Source organism: Pieris rapae, chromosome 2 (assembly GCF_905147795.1).
Source record: "Pieris rapae chromosome 2, ilPieRapa1.1, whole genome shotgun sequence".
NCBI lineage: Eukaryota > Metazoa > Arthropoda > Insecta > Lepidoptera > Pieridae > Pieris > Pieris rapae.
The window spans coordinates 518078-541946 of NC_059510.1; the positions used below are offsets into that span (position 1 = coordinate 518078).

Consider the following 23869-nt stretch of genomic DNA (forward strand, 5'->3'; position numbering starts at 1 on the left):
CCAATACAAGCTACAATATTTATTTCTGATTCAACAATAAACCCTACCGTAAGCTGATTTCTGGACTTACTGGAATGATACATTAAAGAGAGCCTCGGGATATAATTCAAAAATCAGATTTAAGTACATTTCAACTTATAAAAAATGTTTATAAAAATGAATAAAAACTAATCGATACAATCTCACATCTCGAACGAGCTAACATTGGGATATAATTCACATTTTAAATCCTATCACTAAATAACTGGATTAAAATGGGTAAAGCGATTACAAACGGAGCTGTTAAGCGATCTACGCGCATGCGTAAAACATTATACAGTTGTAATAGAGAAGTAAGGAAGAATAAAGGAAATATAAATATAGATTTTTAATTCTCTTCAAACAGTAAACATCGTCCCTAAGGGAACCTCATACGCGATACACAGATGGCGTTATTCGCCAAAATTTCTATTTTGAAGTTCTCTAAACACGATTAACATTTATATTTTATTTATTTATTTATGATTTACTCCTCGCCTTGTCCCGCGGAATCGAGGATAACTTCGAAGGAGAAGGGTTGGAATAAGTATCCTTCACCCGCATAGAATTTGCTCTGGAACTCGACCCTGGAATAATATTTTAATAAGTATTTTTATTTTATTATTATATTCCCTTCCATCTGCTCCATAAAAACTAATGTGTTTTACAAACAACAGACTTTAACCTGTCAACATCATTTACCACCACTTTTTGGGACCAGCTGCCCACTGAAAGATTTCCGAACCAATTCGACTTAGCCCTTCAAGAAAAGAGGCCGGTAACGCACTCGCGAGCCCTCTAGCATTGAGAGAGTCCATGGGCGGCGGTATCGTTGATATCAGGTGAGCCTCCTGCCCGTTTGCCCCCTATTCAATTTCCCTGCTGCTACAGAAAGCGTGGATATCTCAAAAACGGTGATTTAGTGTCCAATAAATTTGTGGACAAATATAGTTGGAGGCCGGTTGAAAAAGCAAAATCTCACCAGTGCAAACGCAGCGTATGCAAGAAGGCGGACAGTCCCTCCATGAGCACAAGGATGGAGACGGAGATGGCGGCCCATCCCGCGAACACCACGTACAGGAACACTCCGCCCTCGTACCCGCCGGACTTCAGGCCTTTGCGGAGCAGCATGTTCCAGGCCACCTCGGCCAGTTGGGCGTGGGCCAGGGACAGCGCCCACAGGCGAAGGTACGACGCCGTGTGGGAAATGCTGCCGAGGACGTACTCGATGGTGTGGATCGCCTGCAAAACATATTTATGACTCCTTCCTCCTTACTTCGATAACACATATATTCACAAACACACTTTGTCGCCAAACTTGCAATACACATTCTAAACAAACATATTAAAGCCTTTGAATATTAAATTTAAACTTGGCAAAAAACCATTTTACATATTAAGAAAACATAAATATGTAGAATTTGAACACAGCCAAAATTGTATGCGGATCTTTAAATCAAGGTTTAGTATTAATATTTTTTTTTTAAATTTGCTCCCTATTCATAGACTTAAAAATAAAATAATATGTTCTTCATTGGAAATAATAAATGCTTTCAAATTCATACTTTTAATATTAATTATGAGAATTAGTACAAAATGTAACAGGCGAAAACAGAAGCCGTATATTTACCTGGTGAATGAAGACTTCTGAGATTTCTTCATCCTGATGATGCGAGCTAGGCACGGGAGCTCCACCGGCTGTTCCATTTTCGGCATTTTCAGCCAAAGGCTGCTGGCCTTGAAGCTGAAATATATTACAGTTATTTTTGGCTTAATTAAGTGGATTTCATACAGGAATATTGGTTTCTATTCAGAATTAAATAAAGCAATAGCTGGCAATAAAAGGTGAGCTTTTGTGACCGTAATTGTTTCCTATATCAAATTATTTATAATTCATAAACTAATTTTTTATTATAATAATTATATTTTTTTAAATTAAATCCACGTTTGATATTTTAAGATTTGTATATTTTAACTTCCAATCAACAAGCGGTGGAGAATTATTGCCAGTAATTCTTCTGTATACGAATACACAATTTTTACTCGCCACACGCTTGCAGTACAAAAAATCAATAAAAAAATTCAGCGGCCTTACAATCTTACAATCTTGTCAATCTAATAGGCGAGTAGTAGATCAACCGGTGCCTGATATACGCTATCAACTTTTTGGGTCTAAAACAAGCTGATTTCCTCACGATGTTATCCTTCACCGTTCAAGCGAAGGTTTCACTCACACGTATGAGATACAATCCACTAGGCCAACATTGCTACTAAAACCTATTAGCTTTTTTAAATATATAGATATTGATATTAAAACTCACCGCCCTTTTCTTCCTCTCTTGCATGATGTAGTAGGGTTTGCCGAACAACATCACAGGCACACACACAAGAGCCACCAACACAAAGAACTAAAAAAAGTCATTATTGATTACAAGCTTATCTTTTTAGTATATACCAACACGGAATATTTTAAGTAAATTTTACACAAGTAAGTTTTTAACTAACAAATAAAAAATAAGGGTTGATCAAATGAGGGTAGATAAAAATTAAGGGTGTATGTGTTTGTTTATTCGTTTATGTATGCTGTTACATAAAAAAAAAACAAAATATGAAAGATATATTTTTTTTATACACCCTTTATCACTTTAGGGTTTGAAAGATAAATAGTAGCCGATTCTCAGACTTACTGAATATGAGTAAAAAAATCATAAGAATCGGTATAGCCGTTTCACAGCAGTATGGCAACGATTATTGTGACACGAGCGTACCAATTCTCAAAAGGCTGGCTACGCACTTGCGAGCACCTTCCACGTGTGTATCCATGGTAATATCATTAACATCACTTGTTACATAAGAAACCGTAATGCACCTTTTGCAGTCCAATCTGTCCAGGGTACATGGTGGGGTCGCACTGGGTCCGCGGGTTCTCATCGGTTTTGAACAGCATCATGTTGATGAACGTGATCAGGATGGAGGGAGCGCAGAAGCCAGACGACTTCACGATATCTGTAAACCAATAATCGCAATAATCAACTCCAGGCGTTTGTGAAACTAATACTGGCTACATTGAGCTCAAATATCTCCTCTTTGGTTTTACAGCTGTTTAATTCGTGCATTTGTATATCGAAAACATGGTGAAATAATAAATATAATAAAAATAAATTTAATATAATAAAAACTTTGAAGGCAGTCGAAACCGCTTTCAAAGATTTTATTGAAGTACATAAATAGAAATGGTACATGCATACATATTCTCTTCCATTCTACACACTTGATTTAAGAACTGACAGTCAATGTAAAATAACAAGCATTTAATATAAATTATTACTTAATTACTATTTGACATGCATAAATGTATATTGTGTTATATATATGAATAAATGATATAAATTAAAAAAAACTTTTTTTTCCTTCCATACTAAACTCAAATTTATATTATGTAAATATATTATATATATATATATAGACTATAATTAGTTTTAAAATTGCATACCTTCTTCTTGGCTTCCGAAGTGGCCGATGGTGGCTCCGTAAAACGTCCACTTCATGAACATCAGCAGCACCATGTAGAAGAAGAGCACAGTCAGGAAAACGATCTGAGGGATGAACTCCACGTAGATGCTGATGCGGCGTTTGAAGTACCTGAAGGCAATTTTCAATTTTGTCAATTCATTTATCTCTCGCATAACATTTATGATAATGACTAACTTCCGCCTTACAGTCTAATAATATCATTGTTACTTAAGTTAAACTTATTTTAGGATTTCATTACGGCAATAACATTAATACAACTTTTTTGGCAAATATAGAAATGTTTTATTGCTTGCCATTGCGATAGTAGAATGGCAGTTTTACACATTATGCCTCTTCTCTTTAGCGCCAATATTGCGATACTGAATGTTAAAACACTTTCTGATATAAAACATTTTTATGATGTAACACATGTCTTTGATAACGATCAAAGCCTGCTTAAGCATCTCCTCATTCACCTAAAGATCGGAATTTCTTGAACTGACACAAATTCGATGTAAAATGATGCGTAGTTTTGTCAACAGATGTGTCAACAGTGTTGTTTGCAATTTATCCGATATTTTATTATTTATTCTGCTATTCGGAGCGGAGGAGAATCCACCAAAAATGAGATAACTAACATCGGTCCAGCCGATCCTGAGTTATAAGTGTTGTACCTAACGCGACTTTGTTTTGTGTTTATAGACAATGTTCTGATCGAGTCAATTCACTGTTGATTTTTTTATTACTTTGTTTTACAAACAACAGACTTCAACCATTGAGATTGCTTCTATTACTTTAGGAATCATATTAATTAAACATACTAAACACTTAGACAACGTTTACGATTATAAAGACACAGAATATCTGTCAAAAAGTAAAAAAATACTAGTGTGTCTGTGTATGATATTGCAATAAAATGAAAATAATACACACAAGTGGTTCCACAGCGACATACAGACTCCAAACAGCATGTGGAATACCCCAATGATGATGGAGATCTTCATCTTGTAGGCGTTCATGAAGATAATTTTGTTCGCTTCAGCCAGCTGTAAATTAAATAAATAAAATATGTTTTAATTACTCTAGCAATCATGATTTTTCTTTTGGGGTCCGAAACAACAATACTTAACGGGCGTATCCCACAATGGCCAAACGCTTGGTCACGTGAATATTCCCATAAAATTCTTTTAGCAAGCCCTTTATTTTTAAAAAGCCGGCAACGCACTCGCGAGCCCTCCGGCATTGAGTTTGTCTATGAACGGCGGTACCACTTTCCGGTGAGCCTCCTACTTGTTTGCCCCCTTGTTTTATAATAGTATATTTGAGCAAATTTATTCTTGTACTTCTGAGAGGTAAGGTAGGAACACTAAAAATACAATTTTAATAACATTAGTTCGTTCTTACATAATTATTCGAAAAGAAATTAGAAGAAGAAATACACACCTGCCAAACTGGATCGATTCCAAAGGGGTACGGAGCCTGAAGGTAGTCCCAGGAGTCAGGGTTGAGTTGCAGCAGCTTGTTCTCCTCGAGGGTACTGATGTTGTAGTTATTCCTCCAAGAAGAGCCGAAAATGTTGAGACTTTTCGAAAAGATGTCGTTGTATATGAGCCCAGTGTACATTGAGAACAGACCCATGAGCAGAATGATGTACCGTCCGCCGAAGAAGATGTTCCAGATCTGGAATTGTTATGTTCTAAATAAAGGCAATCAGGTAAACGGAATTTATGTAATTGTATCTATTGCACCATTGTGCTTATGTACTAATAACTGTAAGAACATAAGTCCAGATGCAGGTAAAAAATGATACAAAGAAATAAAAATTATAGGACAAAACAGAATTTCGTTCTGTGATTTTCTTTCAGTGAACAGAGGCAACAAAAACAAATAAAAAAAATTCCAGACTAATTCAAAGTATTTACAAGAACTTTCATACATTTGTTGGAATATTAAAAAAATCTTTTTTTACGTTCTTACCTTTTTATTTTTTGTCTTTTTTTTACATATATAATATATAATATATTTTGTGATCATAGATCAGACAAAGATAAGTCCTTTATTTCTCCGTATGACTTATCATATTCTGACCTATGGCCACAGATATATTTGAAATGATTTCTCACCTCACTGTCAATCTTCTTTGCCTGCAGAGGTTTCTCCTTGTAGCACATCCAGAATCCAAAAGCGGCCATTAGAGCCCCATGGCCCAAATCTCCAAACATCACCGCAAAGAGGAACGGGAACGTTATTATGGTGTATGGGGCTGGGGGGGAAAAATATAATAATCTTTTATTTTAGTTAATTACTCGAATAATGGCATTAGCATAATGAATAATAAAATACAATCTTAGAAAAATAACATGTATTTTATAAGTAACGCAAGAAGTTTATCACCAAGGCCCTATACACCAAGATACTATTCGAGTCTCTTGATGAAGTATGTATTATATAATAAATAAACAAAATAAAGAGAGGTTGGTAATCATTGTGGCAGTAACACACACAGTGCCTAATGCCAGAATTTGTTAATGAGCTCATTTTTTTTAAATATTAAATAACTTCTTGAGTCACAAGATTAGTGTACAAGGCAGTGCAGTGGAATGAATACACTCTGAACGTAAAAAATATATATTACCCACCTGGGTTAACCTCCCGATAGGTGGCGACACCATACGCGTAGATGAGGTTCTGGAAGGCAATGGTGAACTTGTTGTGCCGGTTGTACGTGGGCGGGTCTTCCAGCGTCTCCATCCGGTTCAGGATGGGCGGAACCGAACTGCCACTGCGTTCCTGAAACGGCATTAAATTACGTGAATCTCTTATATAAAATACAAGGTGAATATTTGACAGAAGTACATATAAGCAGTGAAACTTTTTTGTAAATTAATTATAACTATAACCATTGCGAAAGCCCCAATAGATAATCATGTACCAGTATCTGATATTATATAAATATTCACACTATTTCCATACTGTATACGTGCTAATGATAATGTGTACATAAATAAATATTTAAAAAATCTCCGTTTACTGTACAAGACGTAATGCGACAGAATTGCCATCGAAAGTTCTAAAATGTAACTACTAAACGAATTCAACAACCAATAGAGTGTATTTTTTCTCGATCTCCCTTTCCCACTCTCTCTTAATCGTTCTCAATCTCTCTCTCTTTTCTTCGGCAAAAACGCTGCAAACCTACGTAACGTTTCATCTGTAAAAAAATGAAGGTTTTGAAGTTTCAAATTACCGTTCCCCTCCTAAGAGCCAGTTGTATGGTCTCCATGTCAAGAGCCGGAACCCAGCACTCCGCGATCAGACACTTTTGAGTGACATCCAGGTTGAACAGGTTCAACGTATGGTAGATGGCCTTAATCTTGCGAACTTTGACGAACCAATTCTTGATGTTCTTGGCTGCGGCGACCAGAACGCGATGACGATGGTCTTGGGTTTGACCGAGTACCTGAATAACAATATTTTAATTACTATTTTGTTTTCCACAAAAGTAAGTCAAAGGCAAGTTGCCTTTATAGTTTAATTATAATTAGCCTTACTTATTATTATGACATGTGCATGCCTATTGGTATATGGCTGATTTTGTAGATTTTTATAATTGATAGATCTGAATGTACAACTATCTTGGTAATAAATGATTTATTATTATTAAGCAAGTGTAACACAAAATGTTCGCTTGGAAGTGTTAAGTAACTGTCCGTGGATGATGTTCGAAATCCGTTTTTGTTAAGAAAAATCTATTTAAGGAAGCATTAACCTGAGTATTAGGAAAAAATAAAAGCCTAACGACATAATATAGTAATCATCTGTCCCTCTACGTCGCAGAGTACACACAGTTTCAAGAAAAGAGTCAAAATAGCATTTTTTATATACGGGATATGCTGTAGAAAAAAAATGCTAAAAATTTTGTGGTAAAACACAAAATTAATCAGTTTTAATGGTGCAACGTAAAAATTAAATGTGTAAACTAGCGGAGCAATCTTTGCTTCATTTTTACGACTTAGCTATAAAGCCTCAATATAGTTTTAAGACGTTTATCCCATGAACACTAAAACCATCAAAAAATCAAACAATGGACCCAGTTTTTGCGTCACGTTGCCCAACATAATCGCTGTACCAACATCGTAAACCGCGATATTTATTTTCTGTGTCAAAGTCGTTCCGATAACGGAATTTGTCAAATAAATTGCCGCTGTCAGGGAAAATATGTCCTCCATGCATTCATTTTCATAATTTATCATGTATTCAAGTCACTTCGGTTAAGGTTTTAGTTCATAGTTTTTCATATATTCATATATACTTTTTATTTCATCATGAAACATTACGCTCGAGTCTAACTTAAGACTAATAAGTTTTTTAAATCTAACCTAATTTACTAACATAAGAAAGTATGCAATAACACTAATTAGTCTCTATTACGTACATACAATACACTCAGTTCTTGTCTTCTATTTTTTCTTCTTCAGTCTTACGCAAGAATTGTTAAATCCATTTATGCGGTTTTGGTCCAGTAATGTTGTCATTGCCAAGGTTTTATTATCGCAATATTTTTTTCCACATTTTAATTGAATCAAATAAACTTTATAAGACTTTTCCAATCATTGTTTTTTTTACTAACAATAGGTTCTACAGCAAATATGAATATAAGAAAATTAAAATTGAAATTTAATAAAACCCCCCGTAACTGTACTTATGGTTGAAAGTCTATAAGGATTTTTTTACAAGTAATGTATCAATAAGCAAGTATACTCCTCCCAAAAACCGGCAACGCACCCACAAAAATGAGTGTCCACTGGGCGTACCCCCCCCAAAAAAAATCGAATTTGGACATCATAGAGGCATAACCTACAGCACTTTGTGATATAGTTCCATTCCCTCTCATCAGCCAATATATATTATTTACCGTATTCAAATCTTCAATCCTGGTCATGACACCCATAGCCATCTCCCTTCGGTCAGCAGGCGCTTCAGGGCATGGGTACAGAGTGGCGCGGAAGCCCTCGCAAATTTTCTTTACGCGAGTCTTCAACTGGTCTCCTTGGAAGAAGATTATGAACACCGACTTGTATACTTGGTCCGACTGAAAATTTATTATTGATATTATTCTAACATTTATTAATAACAAAACACATACACAGAAACACACTTAATAATAAAAAAGAATGAGAGATAATTTTTTTTTAAAGAACAAGGTATCTTTTTAGTATGTAATGCGTGTGTACAGTGATTGAAATTACCGCTTTTATAAACATAGCATTTACCTACATGATACATAAAACCTTCTAAGAACTTAAAACTAACCTTTAGTATATAAAACTCGTCAATTTTTGCGTTAAAATAATTATGTACGTACCGAAGATGGATCTTCCAATGGTGTATCAATTTCAGCCTGTCTCAAAAAGACATTTCCTCTGCAGGCCCTCCATAGCATCCTTTCAAATGCCGGGATGCGTTCCCGGAGGATAACTCCAGCGACGAAACTGCACAGAAACGTATCTTAGCACCATGCATGGGCGACATTTCAATGGTTATGAAACACTTCTGAATGAATAAAATATGTATATACAATTCAGAATTGCCTCGTTAAAAAATCTATTTATCGGTGGGTAACACTGAAAATGTTTAGAACTGGCCAGTTAGAAACATTGCTAATGAAAACTTTTTTGAATTTCAATTTTAGAACTCTTTGGTAACCTAATGCAGCATTCATTTGTCATTTGTTTTTGTAAATTGGCCGCAAATCTAAAATTCTTGGATACACGTGAAAATGAACCTTACGCGAGAAAAATTGCGGTCTATGATTTATTATGACTTTCGCTGTGGGCTTCTCAACAACAAAGCTACTGCTGCAATTAGCATTTCTTAATGAAGCCCCATCTCGTGCCACTATTTACAATTGGTTTAACAAGTTTAAGCGTGGACGTAGCAATCTCAATGATGAGCCACATGAAGGACGTTCTTTAACTGCGACTACTGTGCTAGTGCTGTGCGACGCATGATAGAGGAAGTTAAGAGACTGACCTATCAGCAGATACGGGCCAGACTAGACTCATAGGGAAGAATGGACCCACTGATTTTCTCAGTGGTTCCATTGGTTTAGATGTGTAGAGAGGAACGGAGATTAGAAAGTAAAACAATAAAAGTATTGGCAACATTCTACATTAAGCCGTTTTTCATTTTCTAAATATTTTCAGCGTGACCTAGATATTGAAAATAGATTTCTTAAAAGGTCCGTCGAAAGTCACGAATAACGCTTTTGCTTTGCAATTCTCATTTATACACAATACAGGACTTTCTCAGGATGTGTGATGAATACTAAAAATGGTTTTGATTACGAAATAGAGAGATATCGATCGTATAGAATTTCACAAGGCATTGTCATGTGGCATAAATGTACAAAAATTTATAATATATAATAGATAAAAATATTCACGCAGCGGAAATAAACATTGACAAGGGATTATATCTGAAGTATGATGATATACTCATTTATGTTAATGTTTATAAAATTAATTAGTTGGTTATTTGCTTTATTCATACGTTTTAGTGGAGGGTCGTATACCCCATCATATTTACCGTACACCAATAGACTTTTTATGTGCGCATTTAACATAACATAATAGAAAACGGCTTGCCTTAGACCCAAAAAGTAGACGGCGTGTATCACCTACTTGCCTATTGACTAATTATCATGAAACAGATACAGAAATCTTTTTTTTAATACAGAACAGGGGGCAAACGGGCAGGAGGCTCACCTGATGCTAAGTGATACCGCCGCCCATGGACGCACTCAATGCCAGAGGGCTCGCGAGTGCGTTGCCGGACTTAAAATCTGAGGACCAGACCTAAAAAGGTTGTAGCGCCACTGATTTATTCATATACATACTTATATTTCCTTATAGTATATCCTTATGCCTACCGTTTTATGTAAAGATGATTACATAAAACGTATTATGTGAAGATAAAGGAGCATCGGGCTTTGTTTTCGTAATCAGACACGTAAGAATTAAATTTGTAACTCTTTGTCTCAGATATGAGGACCAATAATAAATGTTATTATGGGAAAATGGAAATTTAGTTATTGTATGTATAACGAAATTTCCATTCTCCGATAACAGGAAATAGACACGAAATACTTGTAAATTTAAAGTGATTTTATCGCGACAACATAAGTGGAAAATCATGGCCGATTTTTTTCCATTACAATTCCAACTGATAAATTATAATGAGGATTTTATCATTGATAATGTAATCACTTATGTAACGCGTGACGTAATTATTGTTCAACTTTAAATTCAAATGAGCACATTTATGTGCGTGTACATGCCCCTACTTAATGCAGTATCGTAATATATCACAGGACTTTTTTTATTTTTTGCAAACTAGCAGCTTATTCCCTGTATTAAGTGATACCGCCGCCCAAAGACACTCACACTGTCAGAAGACAAGTGTATTCAAGGATCTGAAGAAGTATCGGTTCGGAAATACTTCAGTATAGGTACAGCTGGTTCAAAAAACTGGTGTTATGCGGCAAAAACTTCCTTCGAATACGAGGGGAAACCTTAGTGGCAGAAACCCCGCCTGAATTCGTATTATTAATAAAATTTAAATATGGAATGCTTTCTACAAAATTTATGCAAAAAAATTACACATAGATGGCGCTGCTTGAATTTAAAAGCGCTATCATTTCCAACCCTTAGTAAGAAGAATTAAGGTAAAAATAAGTGAACTTTAAAACGTATACAAAAAAACCTATGGCGCTACAAGTTCCCCTTCGTCTTCAGATTTCTATACCTGTTACGTCATACGTAATCATAATTCTAATAAGTAAGAGATGATCAGACTTCTATGCCATGTAAGTAAAGTACGTTAATGTGCACATAGAAAGTCTAATAGTGCCCGTCCTGGGTTTAACTTCCTCAAGGTCTCCAATTATCAGGACGTCATGTGGGGTCCCCACAAAAAGTCTTAAGAACTTTGACTGAAACACAGTGGGGAAACCATGCAGATTTCTTAAGTCTTTTACGTCACTACGATGTTGTGTACGAACCCCTGCTTGTGTACTCATATTAAATAAAGCTAAATATTAATTACATAATTATTCCGATAAAAAGCGAACGTACTTTGAAAACCTAGCTGTGCAACAATAGATAACAAACATACGGCATCATACACGCGAGCCCTGTGTCTTTGAGAGTGTACATGGGCACTCTGGTGAGAAACGTGAGCCTTATGCTCATTTAACCCTGTTCTTTAAAAACCATATATTGACTGTTCCTATATGGTCTACGTGTTTATTTTAGTCTTTGAATTTATAAAATAACACTAATTTGTAGAGTACTTGTAAAACCGAAATCTATTAGTACCAATTAATAACTTTGATTTACATCCAAGGGCTTCGTATTTATTTGGGCATCTTGCCTTTTTATATGGAAAAGACAAAATTTTGACCAATTATCATCACCCATATATGAAGCTGAAAAAATCCTTGATAGTTCTCAGAACACCAACCATAATAGAATACATACTGACAAAGTAAATAAACGACAATCGCAAAACGAATTGAAAAATTCAACAGGGCATTAAAGACTACTCTACTCGACTTCCGAATTGTTGTTCTCACGAGTATGTAAGTGCGTGCTCCTATTTCACCATGCCTCCTGCTAATAGAGGACAAATCTATGTTTTTCATTTATTTTTAATTACTCAAGATGTCATGTGGATCAAGGTGTAATAGTTGCAGCTCCTTACAAACGTTATGTAAAAGAAAAAACTTGGCGATTAAAAAGAGTGGCCGAGAGTTTATTGCCAGTTTTTCTCTTCCGCCCTTGAACTGGCAGTAAATGTAAAATTATAGGCACTTAGACACTTATGAGTGTGCATTGTGTTACCTATATAAATAAATGATTTTTTATTTTAATTTTTGAAAAAAGGCTTCTATACTATTATATTATTTGTTTTAATTAGTTCTTGAATTTAGTTAAGGTTTCATCATTAAGAGAAGTTGTCTCCATTTACATTTCAGTGTCGACGGCCGAGATACGAGTTATGAGTAGATACAGTCACATGACAAGGAACTGCCATTGAATATAGGATTTACACTATCTTTGAAATAACATCAAACCTTGTTTTATTTAATGACGCATAAAAATCAGTATTACTACGGAGAAATCATAAGAGCAAACTGTTTCGGAGAATCACCGGATCGCTCAATAATTTAATTGTGAAGATTCAATGTATGGAAAGAGCAGCGCGGGCCTGGTGGCTTTAGCGTACGAATCTCATCCCTAAGGCCATAGCTTCTATCTCTGGCTATGCACTTGGACTTTCTACATGAGTATTCAACATTCGGTCGAACGGTGAAGGAAAACATAAGGAAACCACGCCTTAGTCCTAAAGGCAACGGTGTCAGGCACAGGAGCCTGATCACCTACTTGCCTTTAAGATTGACAAATAATCATGAAACAGATACAGAAATCTGAGCCCTGCAAGGTTAAATGATTGATGCCAATGATTTATTTTGTATAAAAATTAATTTTATCCAACTTGAAACAACTTGTTTTCATACAAAATGTTTAGTAGACCCGTCTGTCTCATTGATACCGGATAAAACGTTTTTGCTTTAATCATAATGATGTAACGTCTCGCCATTTTGGCATCCATCCAAGTCTGCGAAGGTAACAACATACGTAATTTTTTGTAAAACTGATCATAAATCACTTTTTAAGTTGTCATTTTTTACTATCGCACAGTATGTATAATAAATTATTATAAAGAATAATGTCTTCCATGAATTTGAAAAGCGTTCCGAAGACAACTTGTTCTCATTAATTTACAAAAGAAACAATTATAAATATTGATTTTCATACGTATTTCATATGACGCAAAACGCTCACAGATTCAACTCGACGATATCGTAGCAATGTCTTGCCAGTCTGTGTAATTTAACACAAATCGCAGAATGACAATTAACACTTCGTTAATGTGTCTCCAGGCAAGTCATAGGGACTGGGCAACCCAATCCTTCGTAGAGAAACGGTTCGGCGGGTTTTTTTAAACTTATAAAGGTTTTTATACGTAACACAATTTAAAAAAACATTTGTTTATGTTCCATAGTGACAAATAATTGCCTATTGACGTACCAATAAAAAACCACGTTCGATATCTCTCTATCAATTAATAAAATTCATCCATCACCAGAAAATATTTACCAACGTTATTCATTCGTTATTATTACGACTTGCAGTTAGAAGCCAATGTCGCTATAAAACCTGTTTAAATCCAAATCGAAATAATATAAATTTCATATTATTAAAATTTAAATTGCAGCTTTAATAATTTCGTTAAATAGTTAATAAGAGTTAATAGTTAAATAGAAATTTTCAAACTATACGATAATATCTTCTTATAATATATATCACTCTCTCTCTCTCAGTATGTGTGACCTTTTGATTCAACGTGTCTTGTCTTATATATGTATATATGCTTCAGCAATAACAGTAGCAGTTTCTAACAATTTTCTTGTAAACTAAAAACTTGGAATAAAAGAGTGTCTTACCAGTTCTCGTCCTTTTTATTTAGGAAATGGAATTAATATATCTTTTATGTTTATTTTTAAATATGCATAGTACATCGTATTAAGAGGCGCTGAGGGACAAGGGAATCGAGTAAGATATCCAAAAACAAGAAGTAATAAGAATTCATAGTTACCAATATGAATAAATTATTTGTAAAAAATTTAAATTCAAAATCATGTGTTCGGGAGTACAGTATATGACTTCGCAGTGAGACTAGCTTACCTTCAACTAACAAGACAAAATAAAAACATTGTCCACTGATTCCCACGGTTTGGAACGTGAGACTTTTAATTGGTCACGACAGCAGTAAAACACTAATTTCTATTTGTAAATACATTGTACTAATTTGCCATAATTACTTTCCGCTAGACGAGACGTAATGAGCCGTAAGGTCTCTTAAGATAAGGAGGTTATTTTGAAGCTGAATCCGAAATCACTTAAATGAATTAAGTCTCTCTCTTATCAGCTCATATCTGATCGTCGTGATCAGCAAGGAACCATCCTGAGCGGACGACCTGTTTCCACCGATATCTGTCAAATGCCTCTCTTACAACAGTATTAGTTTTGAACACGGTCAATAATTCACTTGGTTGGTAAGTGTATGGAAAGTGGTAAGTGGCCACGTGATCTTTTGCCTGGTGTGTTGCCAACTACGATCAGTTTCTCCAAGTTTTCATCGCCTCTACGCATTGTGTGTACGAAATAAGTGCACAATTCGCTCGGCAGAGTGGCGAGCCACATCTCAAAGGCATCAATCCTTTGCCTTTCTTTATGAAACCAATTGGGTAATCGAAATATGCAAACTGTAATGTCAGGCTTTACAAATCCTTGATCCAGAATATTTTTTCTACAACCGCAATTAACTGTATGAAATCAAACATTAAGTGAAAAAATACACTCGGTATGGCATCACAAAATCTTTGTAATAGTACTATTGAATTAATGATGATAAATCTTCAAATTAAATAATAAACGTATGTGGTCATACTATCCTGTGGTCAATACGGTAAAAGGATTTTAACATACGGGAGACGTGACTTAGGGCCTGTTTCACAATGTGTGGATAAAGTGTCAAATAGCTATGCAACACATAAATTATTCGAAAGATAAAAGTTCCAAATAAGATACTTCAAATTTCATGACGTATAATAGCGCTATCTGACAGTCGTGAAACGCAAAAATACTATTTATCCTACGAATAAGTAATAAATAGCTTATTTGGAACTTATCCGGACATTGTGAAACAGGCCTTTAGAGTAAAAAATTACTTTGCAGCTTTAACCATATGTTTGACTTTGCTGCTTTCAATAGACATACCTAAATAGAAGAATTCGTAATTCATGTTTGTTAGGCATATTCATATAATTATCGACACCGTGTTTAATACATATTACTGCAAAAACCAAGGAATTACAATTGAGGAAAACCATTGCCGACACGTGATTATAACATTCATTATAAGGAAGTTTCAATAACGTCATAAACATAAACCTACTTGGTTTTGCCGAAAACCGCAATATCACTCATGGCAGTTAAAGTATATTTTCAATAAACAAAAACACAAAGAAAATCAATCAATAACAAATAACTTGTGTCAGTAATTTCTTTCACTAGATGTAATGAAGCTTTTTAACTTATAATCGACATCAAAAAGTTATAAAATCTATTTGTCAGTGACTATAAAAAATGGCAGAGTGTGCTACTACTCTCGTCTTTCTTATGGACCTGATTTGAGAACTGGCAAAGTAAATTACAAACGTTCTTGACTTTTATAAGTACACGTAAAAAAAGGTTTTTATATAACACTGCATTTAACAGTGACAATTCAATGGCGACAATCGATTTCATACTGAAAGTCTCAAGGTTAGTAGACATAAAATACAAACCGTCATGTTCTGGTTAAATTAACGAATGAATAGCATTGTGTAAATAATTACGTAACAAAACCCTTTCTGAAAGTTCGTTCGTAGACTAGAGTAAATCAGATGTGATGACGATAAAAATGGCCATGACTCTAGAATATTCTGTACCACTGATGTGTCAAAGACAATGTATGAAAAAGTTATGTATTTTATTGTTATCTAGAGGTTAATAAATTCACAAACGTGTTGGTGCTTCATGGGGTTGAAATTCTCATAATCTTGGTCCTCATTTTAAGAGCGTATGTATATGATGATATATGTATACGCTCATTATAGTATAATGTATGAACTCAAAATAGCCATATGATACGTTTTCTAATTATCTACAACATTTAAAATCCCACGGAAACGAACATAGGGTTTTGTTACAGTTAAATGAACCGAGCTCAAAATCTTCTATCAGGACTTGAAATCGGTTATAATTAAACTAATCTAAGTCACTCGTACCAAGACGCTGTTAGGGCTGATCGAAATTATACATAACCGTAACGTCTTATATACATAATAATACATAAAACTCCAAATTTCGAATCCACATTAGTGTCCACATATGTATGTACAATGCTGAGGAAATGTTATCCATTCGTTTCATACGCAAATCAAAATTTCATCGACCGTAAGCCCGCATATAGGCAGCGGTACGTAAGTCTAGCGCTGGCCGATACGTGGAGGGGATTGCTGCGCATGTCGTATCGGTGCAGACTGCCGGGGACGGAATGCGACTGGAGAGCGAATCGACGCTCTTCATTCCGCTAGCCCCCCTCAGGTATCTTATTTTTTACTTCTGCGCAATAACGGTCAGCGCTAGAGTTTCGTGCCGCTACTAATAATAACAATAGCTTTTAATAAGCGTTGATATAAAACGTTACGATTGATTTTGACTGATAACAGCATATACATTTCGCACCTAATCCATCATCTATTCTTGAAGTCCAAACCTCATCACGCATTGTATATGAAAGTGAGTTAGTGAGCTTTAAGCTATAACCAAAGCAGAAAGACTTAAATACCAGCTAACCCACAACCAAACCAGCTACAGTAATACTATGTACACTACTAACCAGGGCAGGAATTCCAAGGACTCTTGCTTGTCCCGATAACTAGGGAATAAACCAAGCACATTTAGTACATTAAGTACATTTCATTAATTAGTCTGTCAAATGGGCATGCATTATCATTGTTCAAAAAATTGTATAGAAGTATCAGCCAGACATCGCTTCGTCTTGACGCACGACATGATCACAATCATCTTAGCAACTCTTGCCAAACCAAATGTTTACGCTACGGCCGCATAGTTTTACAAATAATAAATTATGATTAATCACGTCTGACAAGTATGACGTCGTGCGTCAATACGAATTTCTGTATTGGTAAGTTACTATTTATCTTTGTCGATATTAAAGAATATTTATTGAATTTCCACTGAGCTAAATCTCAAGGACGCCATTAATAGCCACAGTAATTGAATTTTTTCGGCTGTGAATCAATGCCGGTGGAAATTCGCAAGGTCATCGTCACACTAGCGCTGTATGTACACATACATACCCTAGTTGGACTTGTCCCAAATGTCTGTTGGGGTCGTCGGATATGAGCGCACGCGTCATGGACTCAGTGGTGATATTGGCACCGCCCTCGTGCTAGCAGACAAACAAACAAGTACAGACATCGCCCGACGGCACATACGAAAGCTTTGCAACATTTACCGCTCGATAATCGCTTGTTGTAGTAAAAAATAGCACCAACACGCCAGTGCTCAATTCGTTCCAAGCCGTTTGCTCATTGTTAGTTCTAGTGTTCCGCGTCTACTAAATAATCGATGCTACTAAATGGAACATAAATAAAAGCATGCAACAAATACAGAAAGCATGATGGATGATCTGTGTCCTATCGGAGATGCCTCTGATGTGCGAGCGGACTTCAAAAATAAATTATGTAGTTAGTCAAACTCACTCAGGCAGCAATCGATTAGCGTTCGATACCGTCTAATTCTAAGCCTCGTATTAGATGTCTACGTCTATCATCAAATCCATCACACATCACGTTAAGTGTTAATCTATCGGTATACTATAAACCGGCCGTCTCCAATGCTTGCCTGAGTGGTGAGCGGTAGACTCCCGTATCAGCGTCACAGTACAAACGCTGTAAAAATAACATATTCCAGCACTTGCTTTGACATGAGCCAAGGCACGCCGGAGGTGAAATTAATCATACCCCAACTTGAGCGCTTGCCCTCCAGCCATCAGGCCCTCCTCCCCAAGCAGTGTCACTTGTTCCTCCTCGCGCGACGGGTCCGCCATCTTGTGCACATAAGCGCCGAAATGGCGCGAAAATCAGCAAATGTTCAATGTCAATGTCACATTTTTTCGACCGTTTAATTATCTTGTGAATTCGTTTGAATGCACTTTCAATTTACTCTGATATGAATTAGAATCGCAAGGTCGAAACGAATGTGACGATGACGTTGGGCAAATTAAGATCCTAGGCGTGACTTTGAAAAATTTAGTAGTAATGAAGAAAACTTACAGACCCACGACCTAAGAAGTTATAGAGGGTGTTACAAATCTGAACTGTGCGGTATTTTAGTAAGACAAGATATGTCAGCTTTGCAACGACTCCATATAAAAATTATAAACATATTAAAGCATGAAACATCGACCAGAACTTAAATAAATAAAAATAAATAGAGAAATAATTGAAATATTATCGTCTTGGAGCTACTTTTTCTACAACAGCTTCTTCAGGCATTTCAATGTAGGAATAGGCCAATAAAACGATAGTCATAAACAGGTCAGAGTGACGTCAAACCATACAGAATAATTAGTTACGTTTATAATGAATCGGTTGACAATCCGCTAGATCATAGGATCCGCCAACAGACATGCTTATCACGCGACCGGTGAGTTAGCTGACGTAGGCAAATATGATTAAGATATTAGGGTAAAGCTTGTAGTACTATGTACTCACCTCATCGAAGAAAACTTGAGTTTTTCTCAAGATGTGCTTCAGCTCTGTGAGCTCGAGGTAGTTCCTCTTCAGAGCTTCTGCGTTTTGGTTTACTTCGCGAAGTTCATTTTCTAGTTTCTCAAAGGTAGCCTAGGAATTAATTGCCACCATTAATATTTGCATTTTGTTTGTATTTATTTATGAAAACTTCGTTGCATACAGAAATATAAATCGAAATTAGGGCAACAGGCAATTTCACTCTCGAGCGATCTCTTCCAAGCAACCAATTTGTACTAAAAATAATATGTTTATTATGGAATATAAGATACAGGTATCACTTATTCCTCGTAATTTAATATAAATAGGTAGACATCCCTACTCATCGGCAAAGAAGACAGAGGGTGTAGGCCGAGAGAAAAAGCCGGCGTAAAAAACTCTCAATACTCTTTCAAAATAGCAAATCATCAAACACACTTATTGTAAAACAAATGGTCCCAAAACCCTTGTATCAAGATTATCGTGAACTTTATAGTATGCCTTATTACACAGCTCTTCTTTAATACATTTTTTAAAGAGCCTCTAGGATTTTGTTAAAGAAAAGTATCCCTTTTCCCAATAGGAATTACTAACTTGAGATAGTCTGAATGGGGAAATTGCAGCCTGCGTTTGTTTCGAGTTTTGTGCGTATGTTCTTATTTAGTAAACTTATCACTATTTTTGTATACATACATAATATTTTCAATATAAATTACTAGGTACTTGTTTATTAACTTTGAAATGTTATATTTTTTAACGAAGTAAGATTTGTATATTAAAAATTCCAGGCGAGAAGACACCAGATTTGGCAAATTAAATATGTATCTTCTCTTCCCACGGATATATCTAAGTGGGTATTATCTTGTCAGATAACCGGAAATATTGAGAGGTGCAGCATAGTAATCCAATATAATGATTGATATACATCTAAACAAATATATCTAACAACACTCGTCTGTGGATCATCTAACGAAGGCCACAGATGTTGCTTTAGCGAAAATAATAATTTAAAATTAAATTGTAAGCATGAAACATTAGCTCCGACATTTCAGATTACCATTTTGCAATAAATAAGATTTTAACGATTTTATTTTGTATTAGCAGAAGAGTCTTTACTTTTCTGTCATAAAGATTTGGAATGTGGCTTTTTTTGTTCCTACCTATTTTATAGTCGGCGCAAAAAATTCTTCAGAAAAGAACCCTCACCCTGATGATATGATATAACGATATGACGAAGATGATATTATGACGCTTCCGCGAACTTTGGCCACCCTTCTGTGACCCACTAAAAAAGGAGTCTGCGAGAGAGCTTCTAAGAGATGAACTTAGGGTTCAAATCTAGAGGTGACAAATATTTATTAAAAATATATTAATAAAAATAAGTTTCTTCCATATCATTTATGACATAATGTGGAGATAGACGGGTCTCGTTTACGTTAGGAACACACCTACGTTGCTCAGACAATATTGAGTGCTTGTAATTTTAGTTAAAAAACGTTTGTATGGTAAAAAGTAAAGGGCTGTTTTAAGGGTTTCTCGGAAATTATTCGAATTTTTCTCGCCGTAAAAACTATTCATTTTTATAGTATAATTTATTTTATAATAAGTATAAGGTAATTATAAATTCAGTACAGCGTTACTTGTTATTCAATTGCTGTGGATTTAGTTATGCACTTCTTACACTTTCCTTAATATTTATTTATCCTTTAGTTGTCAGGAAGAGATAGCTTGTTAGCGATTTAATGTAACAAAGCTTAAATTAATAAATCTAGTCTTATTCTACAATTTTAATAATATAAATGTTCTGTCAACGTCTATCTAAAGAAAATAAACCGAAATAAAATAACGGTTATTAATACATACGTAATAAATATCCAGTGTGGCAAGTTATAAAACTGCCATGCCATAAGGTTTCATTAAAAATTCTCACCGCAAACGCAATATAAATACATAATACGTTTTTACTTCAATATGAACCGCGAGAAACAATACACAGTTTATTTTTATCAAGAAAACCTGGGATTTATATGTTGTATTCTACGTCACAAAACACAATGAGGATCCTGAATTGAATATGTAATTATATATTTCTGAAAATAATCAGCGCCTAGCACTACCTGCCTTATCATGAAAGAAATATTCTGATCCATTCTAGACAATCCTGTCAGCATGCAACTCTTTTAGATTTTAGTAGGAAACAAACAACATATATATAAATACCTCAAGGTCAATCATCTCTCTGGGCTGTGGGGCTTCAGGACATTCTCCAGGAATCTCCAGCATGGGGATTCCATCTTTTCTGATCTCCTTCTCCAGATATCTAAGCTTCCTTTCCATCTCATCGCAACGCCGGACCTCATTGACGAATTTACGTTGAAAAGCATTCACGTCAGGATTTAACTGTGAATGAATACAACAATATAAATTTAACTTTAAAAATTATTATATATGAAGTCATGGGAATAATATATTATAAATGTAAATAATGTTAATGGTTATACTAACTCATATGTACATATGAGTAGGCAAACATTGAAGTTAATAATTGCTTTATTCAATATAAGGAAAAAAAAGTTAAAAATCTAAAAGAAGAGTATTGATAATAAATAAAAAAATTTACATATTATGTCAATACAAAAATATTCGTCTTTATATCTTAAAAAATTATTTTTACAGCTATTGATAAATTTTTGTATTTCATATAATAATGTAAAATACAATAATGCAGCATAACAGATGTAATATAAAATTACAAGTAAATAATAAAATGTTTATTCCTCTTTACAATAGAATATAAATCGTATTTATGTGCTGTAAATTAGTATCGCACTATTAGTTATGATCAGTTTAATTCTTATTATGTTATTTATGTATTCCTTGGAATTACAGATATATAAAAATCTATACCCAATACAAAAACAAAAAGACATCGAAAATAATGGAACATAAAGAAATCAAGATGAAATACAGTCATATAAATTGAATAATTTGTCCTATCACCATAATTATATTTTACAAATTTATGAAAAGAAAATTCTGAATTTTCTTAAAATAAAAATCATACTATATCTTAATATATAAACAAGATTCATGGTTGAAATTTAGCTTAAAATAGAAAATGCATATATAATGTGGAAGCTGAATGGAGAATGTAAAAAAAAACAAATAGCTTATGCCCTAGAGAAGAGAAAGACAGGAAAATAATGTTTTGAGTGAAAGATAATGCTATGAGTATATAAATATATGTAATTATTTACAAAACCGCTTTTGAGACTATTGGGAATTATTATCAATAAGTGATTATCCATTACTTATCAATAAAAGTTGAAGGCTAATAAATTACTGTGATATTTCAGGTATTTTAGTGATAAATTGATAATTTGTATTAATATCATGTGATTCAATAAATCACATGATTTTAATAGAATTAAAATACTGTATTTGCTTTATATATCAAGTTTTTAGGTAAGAAAAAAAATATTTGACTCAATTATTGCTAAAACCTGAACATGACTACTTAATGGAACTTTTTTCATATTTCAAATTATTGCTTATAAACACAAAATATTGTTTTAACAATTGTACATTATATATTTTAAATTAAGATAGCTTTCTAAGATCTATAATACAGACTATGTTGAATTTTTTTTATAACTTTCACTTATAGTTTACGATATTTACAAAATAGTGCATTTATTAAGTTATACTTAATATTATCCACTAAGTTGTAACATATACTGCCAGACAGCCCTTCCATCGTTTTAGGAACAACGGATATGAATATATAAACATAATAGGTAGGTGTCGAATGAAAATATGCTAAATCGAGGGCGTTTCACGAAATGGAAACCCATATGTAATCAATACTGGAAACGGAACAGTTTTAACTGTAGTCTTTCTGTCGTTGTTATTCTTACAAAGATCGTTTACTTACGTCGCGGAATTGTACAAGTCCAAGTTCCCCTAATTCCGACACGCATGCATAAGCGGCTTCACTTTGCAGGAAGAGCTGACATAAAGTCATTTCCTCACTGCGAAACAACGAACCCATTTTTCGGATTTCTAATGACACTGCACACAAAATTATAAATTAACAGATAAGGCTCGCCGCATCCGTGTGCGAACGGATTTCACAAGCGACGAAACCAAATTAAACAAGAAATCAATAGGCCCTCGCCAGTCGCCACTCCGTAATCAGGCCTATTAAAAATGTGTTACTCATACGCCGTACTGCCGACTGCGCAAGGAAAAAACGCACTTGCGGCAGTGTTGCCAATTTTCTGCGTAATAAATACCCTGAGCCTAACTTGGCTGTATGGATGGACTAGTCTTTTGCCTTTCTCATTAGGGATAAATAATTAATATATCCTGAGCATATTCTAGCTACATCAAGAAACAAGACTGAATACAATTAGGAATCCCATTTACATTTTGACCAAATCGACATCCAATTTACATTTTTGACTAACGGAGGTCAGACTTAGAGCTATATTTTTTCCAACTTTTACCCTTATACATATATCAATTAAGAATTAAATTTTACTGAAGTACAAACAAATAAGCGAACATCTATATGTATAATCAATTAATAGTCCCAAAATGTAAATATATATATTAAATTCTACCCGATCGATATCGATTTATTCATCTTTCGTATATGTACGCAATAACAAAATAAAATAGTATATTAATACTATTTTACGAACTAAATAAATGTTTGTTTCCATTAGTTTGTTCAACCGTGTTTCCTTATGACCTGAGAGTTTCTTTTTCTCGTTTTCAGTCAAAATTTCAGTCGAATGCATATCTGTTTTATTAACCTTAAGTTTATTAACTAAATTATAAAAG

The 23869-nt window shown here is 34.6% G+C and overlaps 1 protein-coding gene across 4 annotated transcripts; it reads right to left on the bottom strand.

Moving 5' to 3' along the window:
- Positions 1-6: 6 nt before the first annotated feature.
- On the bottom strand, positions 7-23268 carry LOC111004085 (V-type proton ATPase 116 kDa subunit a1). 4 transcript variants are annotated; one of them, XM_022274929.2, is made up of 18 exons: positions 22956-23268; positions 21242-21421; positions 19007-19135; positions 17588-17679; positions 17104-17142; positions 8897-9023; positions 8447-8623; positions 6779-6991; positions 6171-6321; positions 5655-5794; positions 4975-5211; positions 4465-4577; positions 3512-3660; positions 2888-3024; positions 2340-2426; positions 1649-1762; positions 1001-1260; positions 7-605 (listed from the first exon to the last, which is right to left on the bottom strand). In XM_022274929.2, the coding sequence occupies exons 1-18, from the start codon at positions 23070-23072 to the stop codon at positions 506-508; spliced, it is 2562 nt and encodes an 853-aa protein (XP_022130621.1). In that variant the 5' UTR covers positions 23073-23268; the 3' UTR covers positions 7-505. The 4 variants fall into 4 exon arrangements, with proteins under 4 accessions (XP_022130621.1, XP_022130622.1, XP_045489257.1 ...); XM_022274930.2 differs by lacking the exon at positions 17104-17142; XM_045633301.1 differs by lacking the exons at positions 17104-17142; positions 17588-17679 and adding an exon at positions 18135-18181 and having other exon boundaries at positions 22956-23267.
- Between the last annotated feature and the right edge of the window lie 601 nt (positions 23269-23869).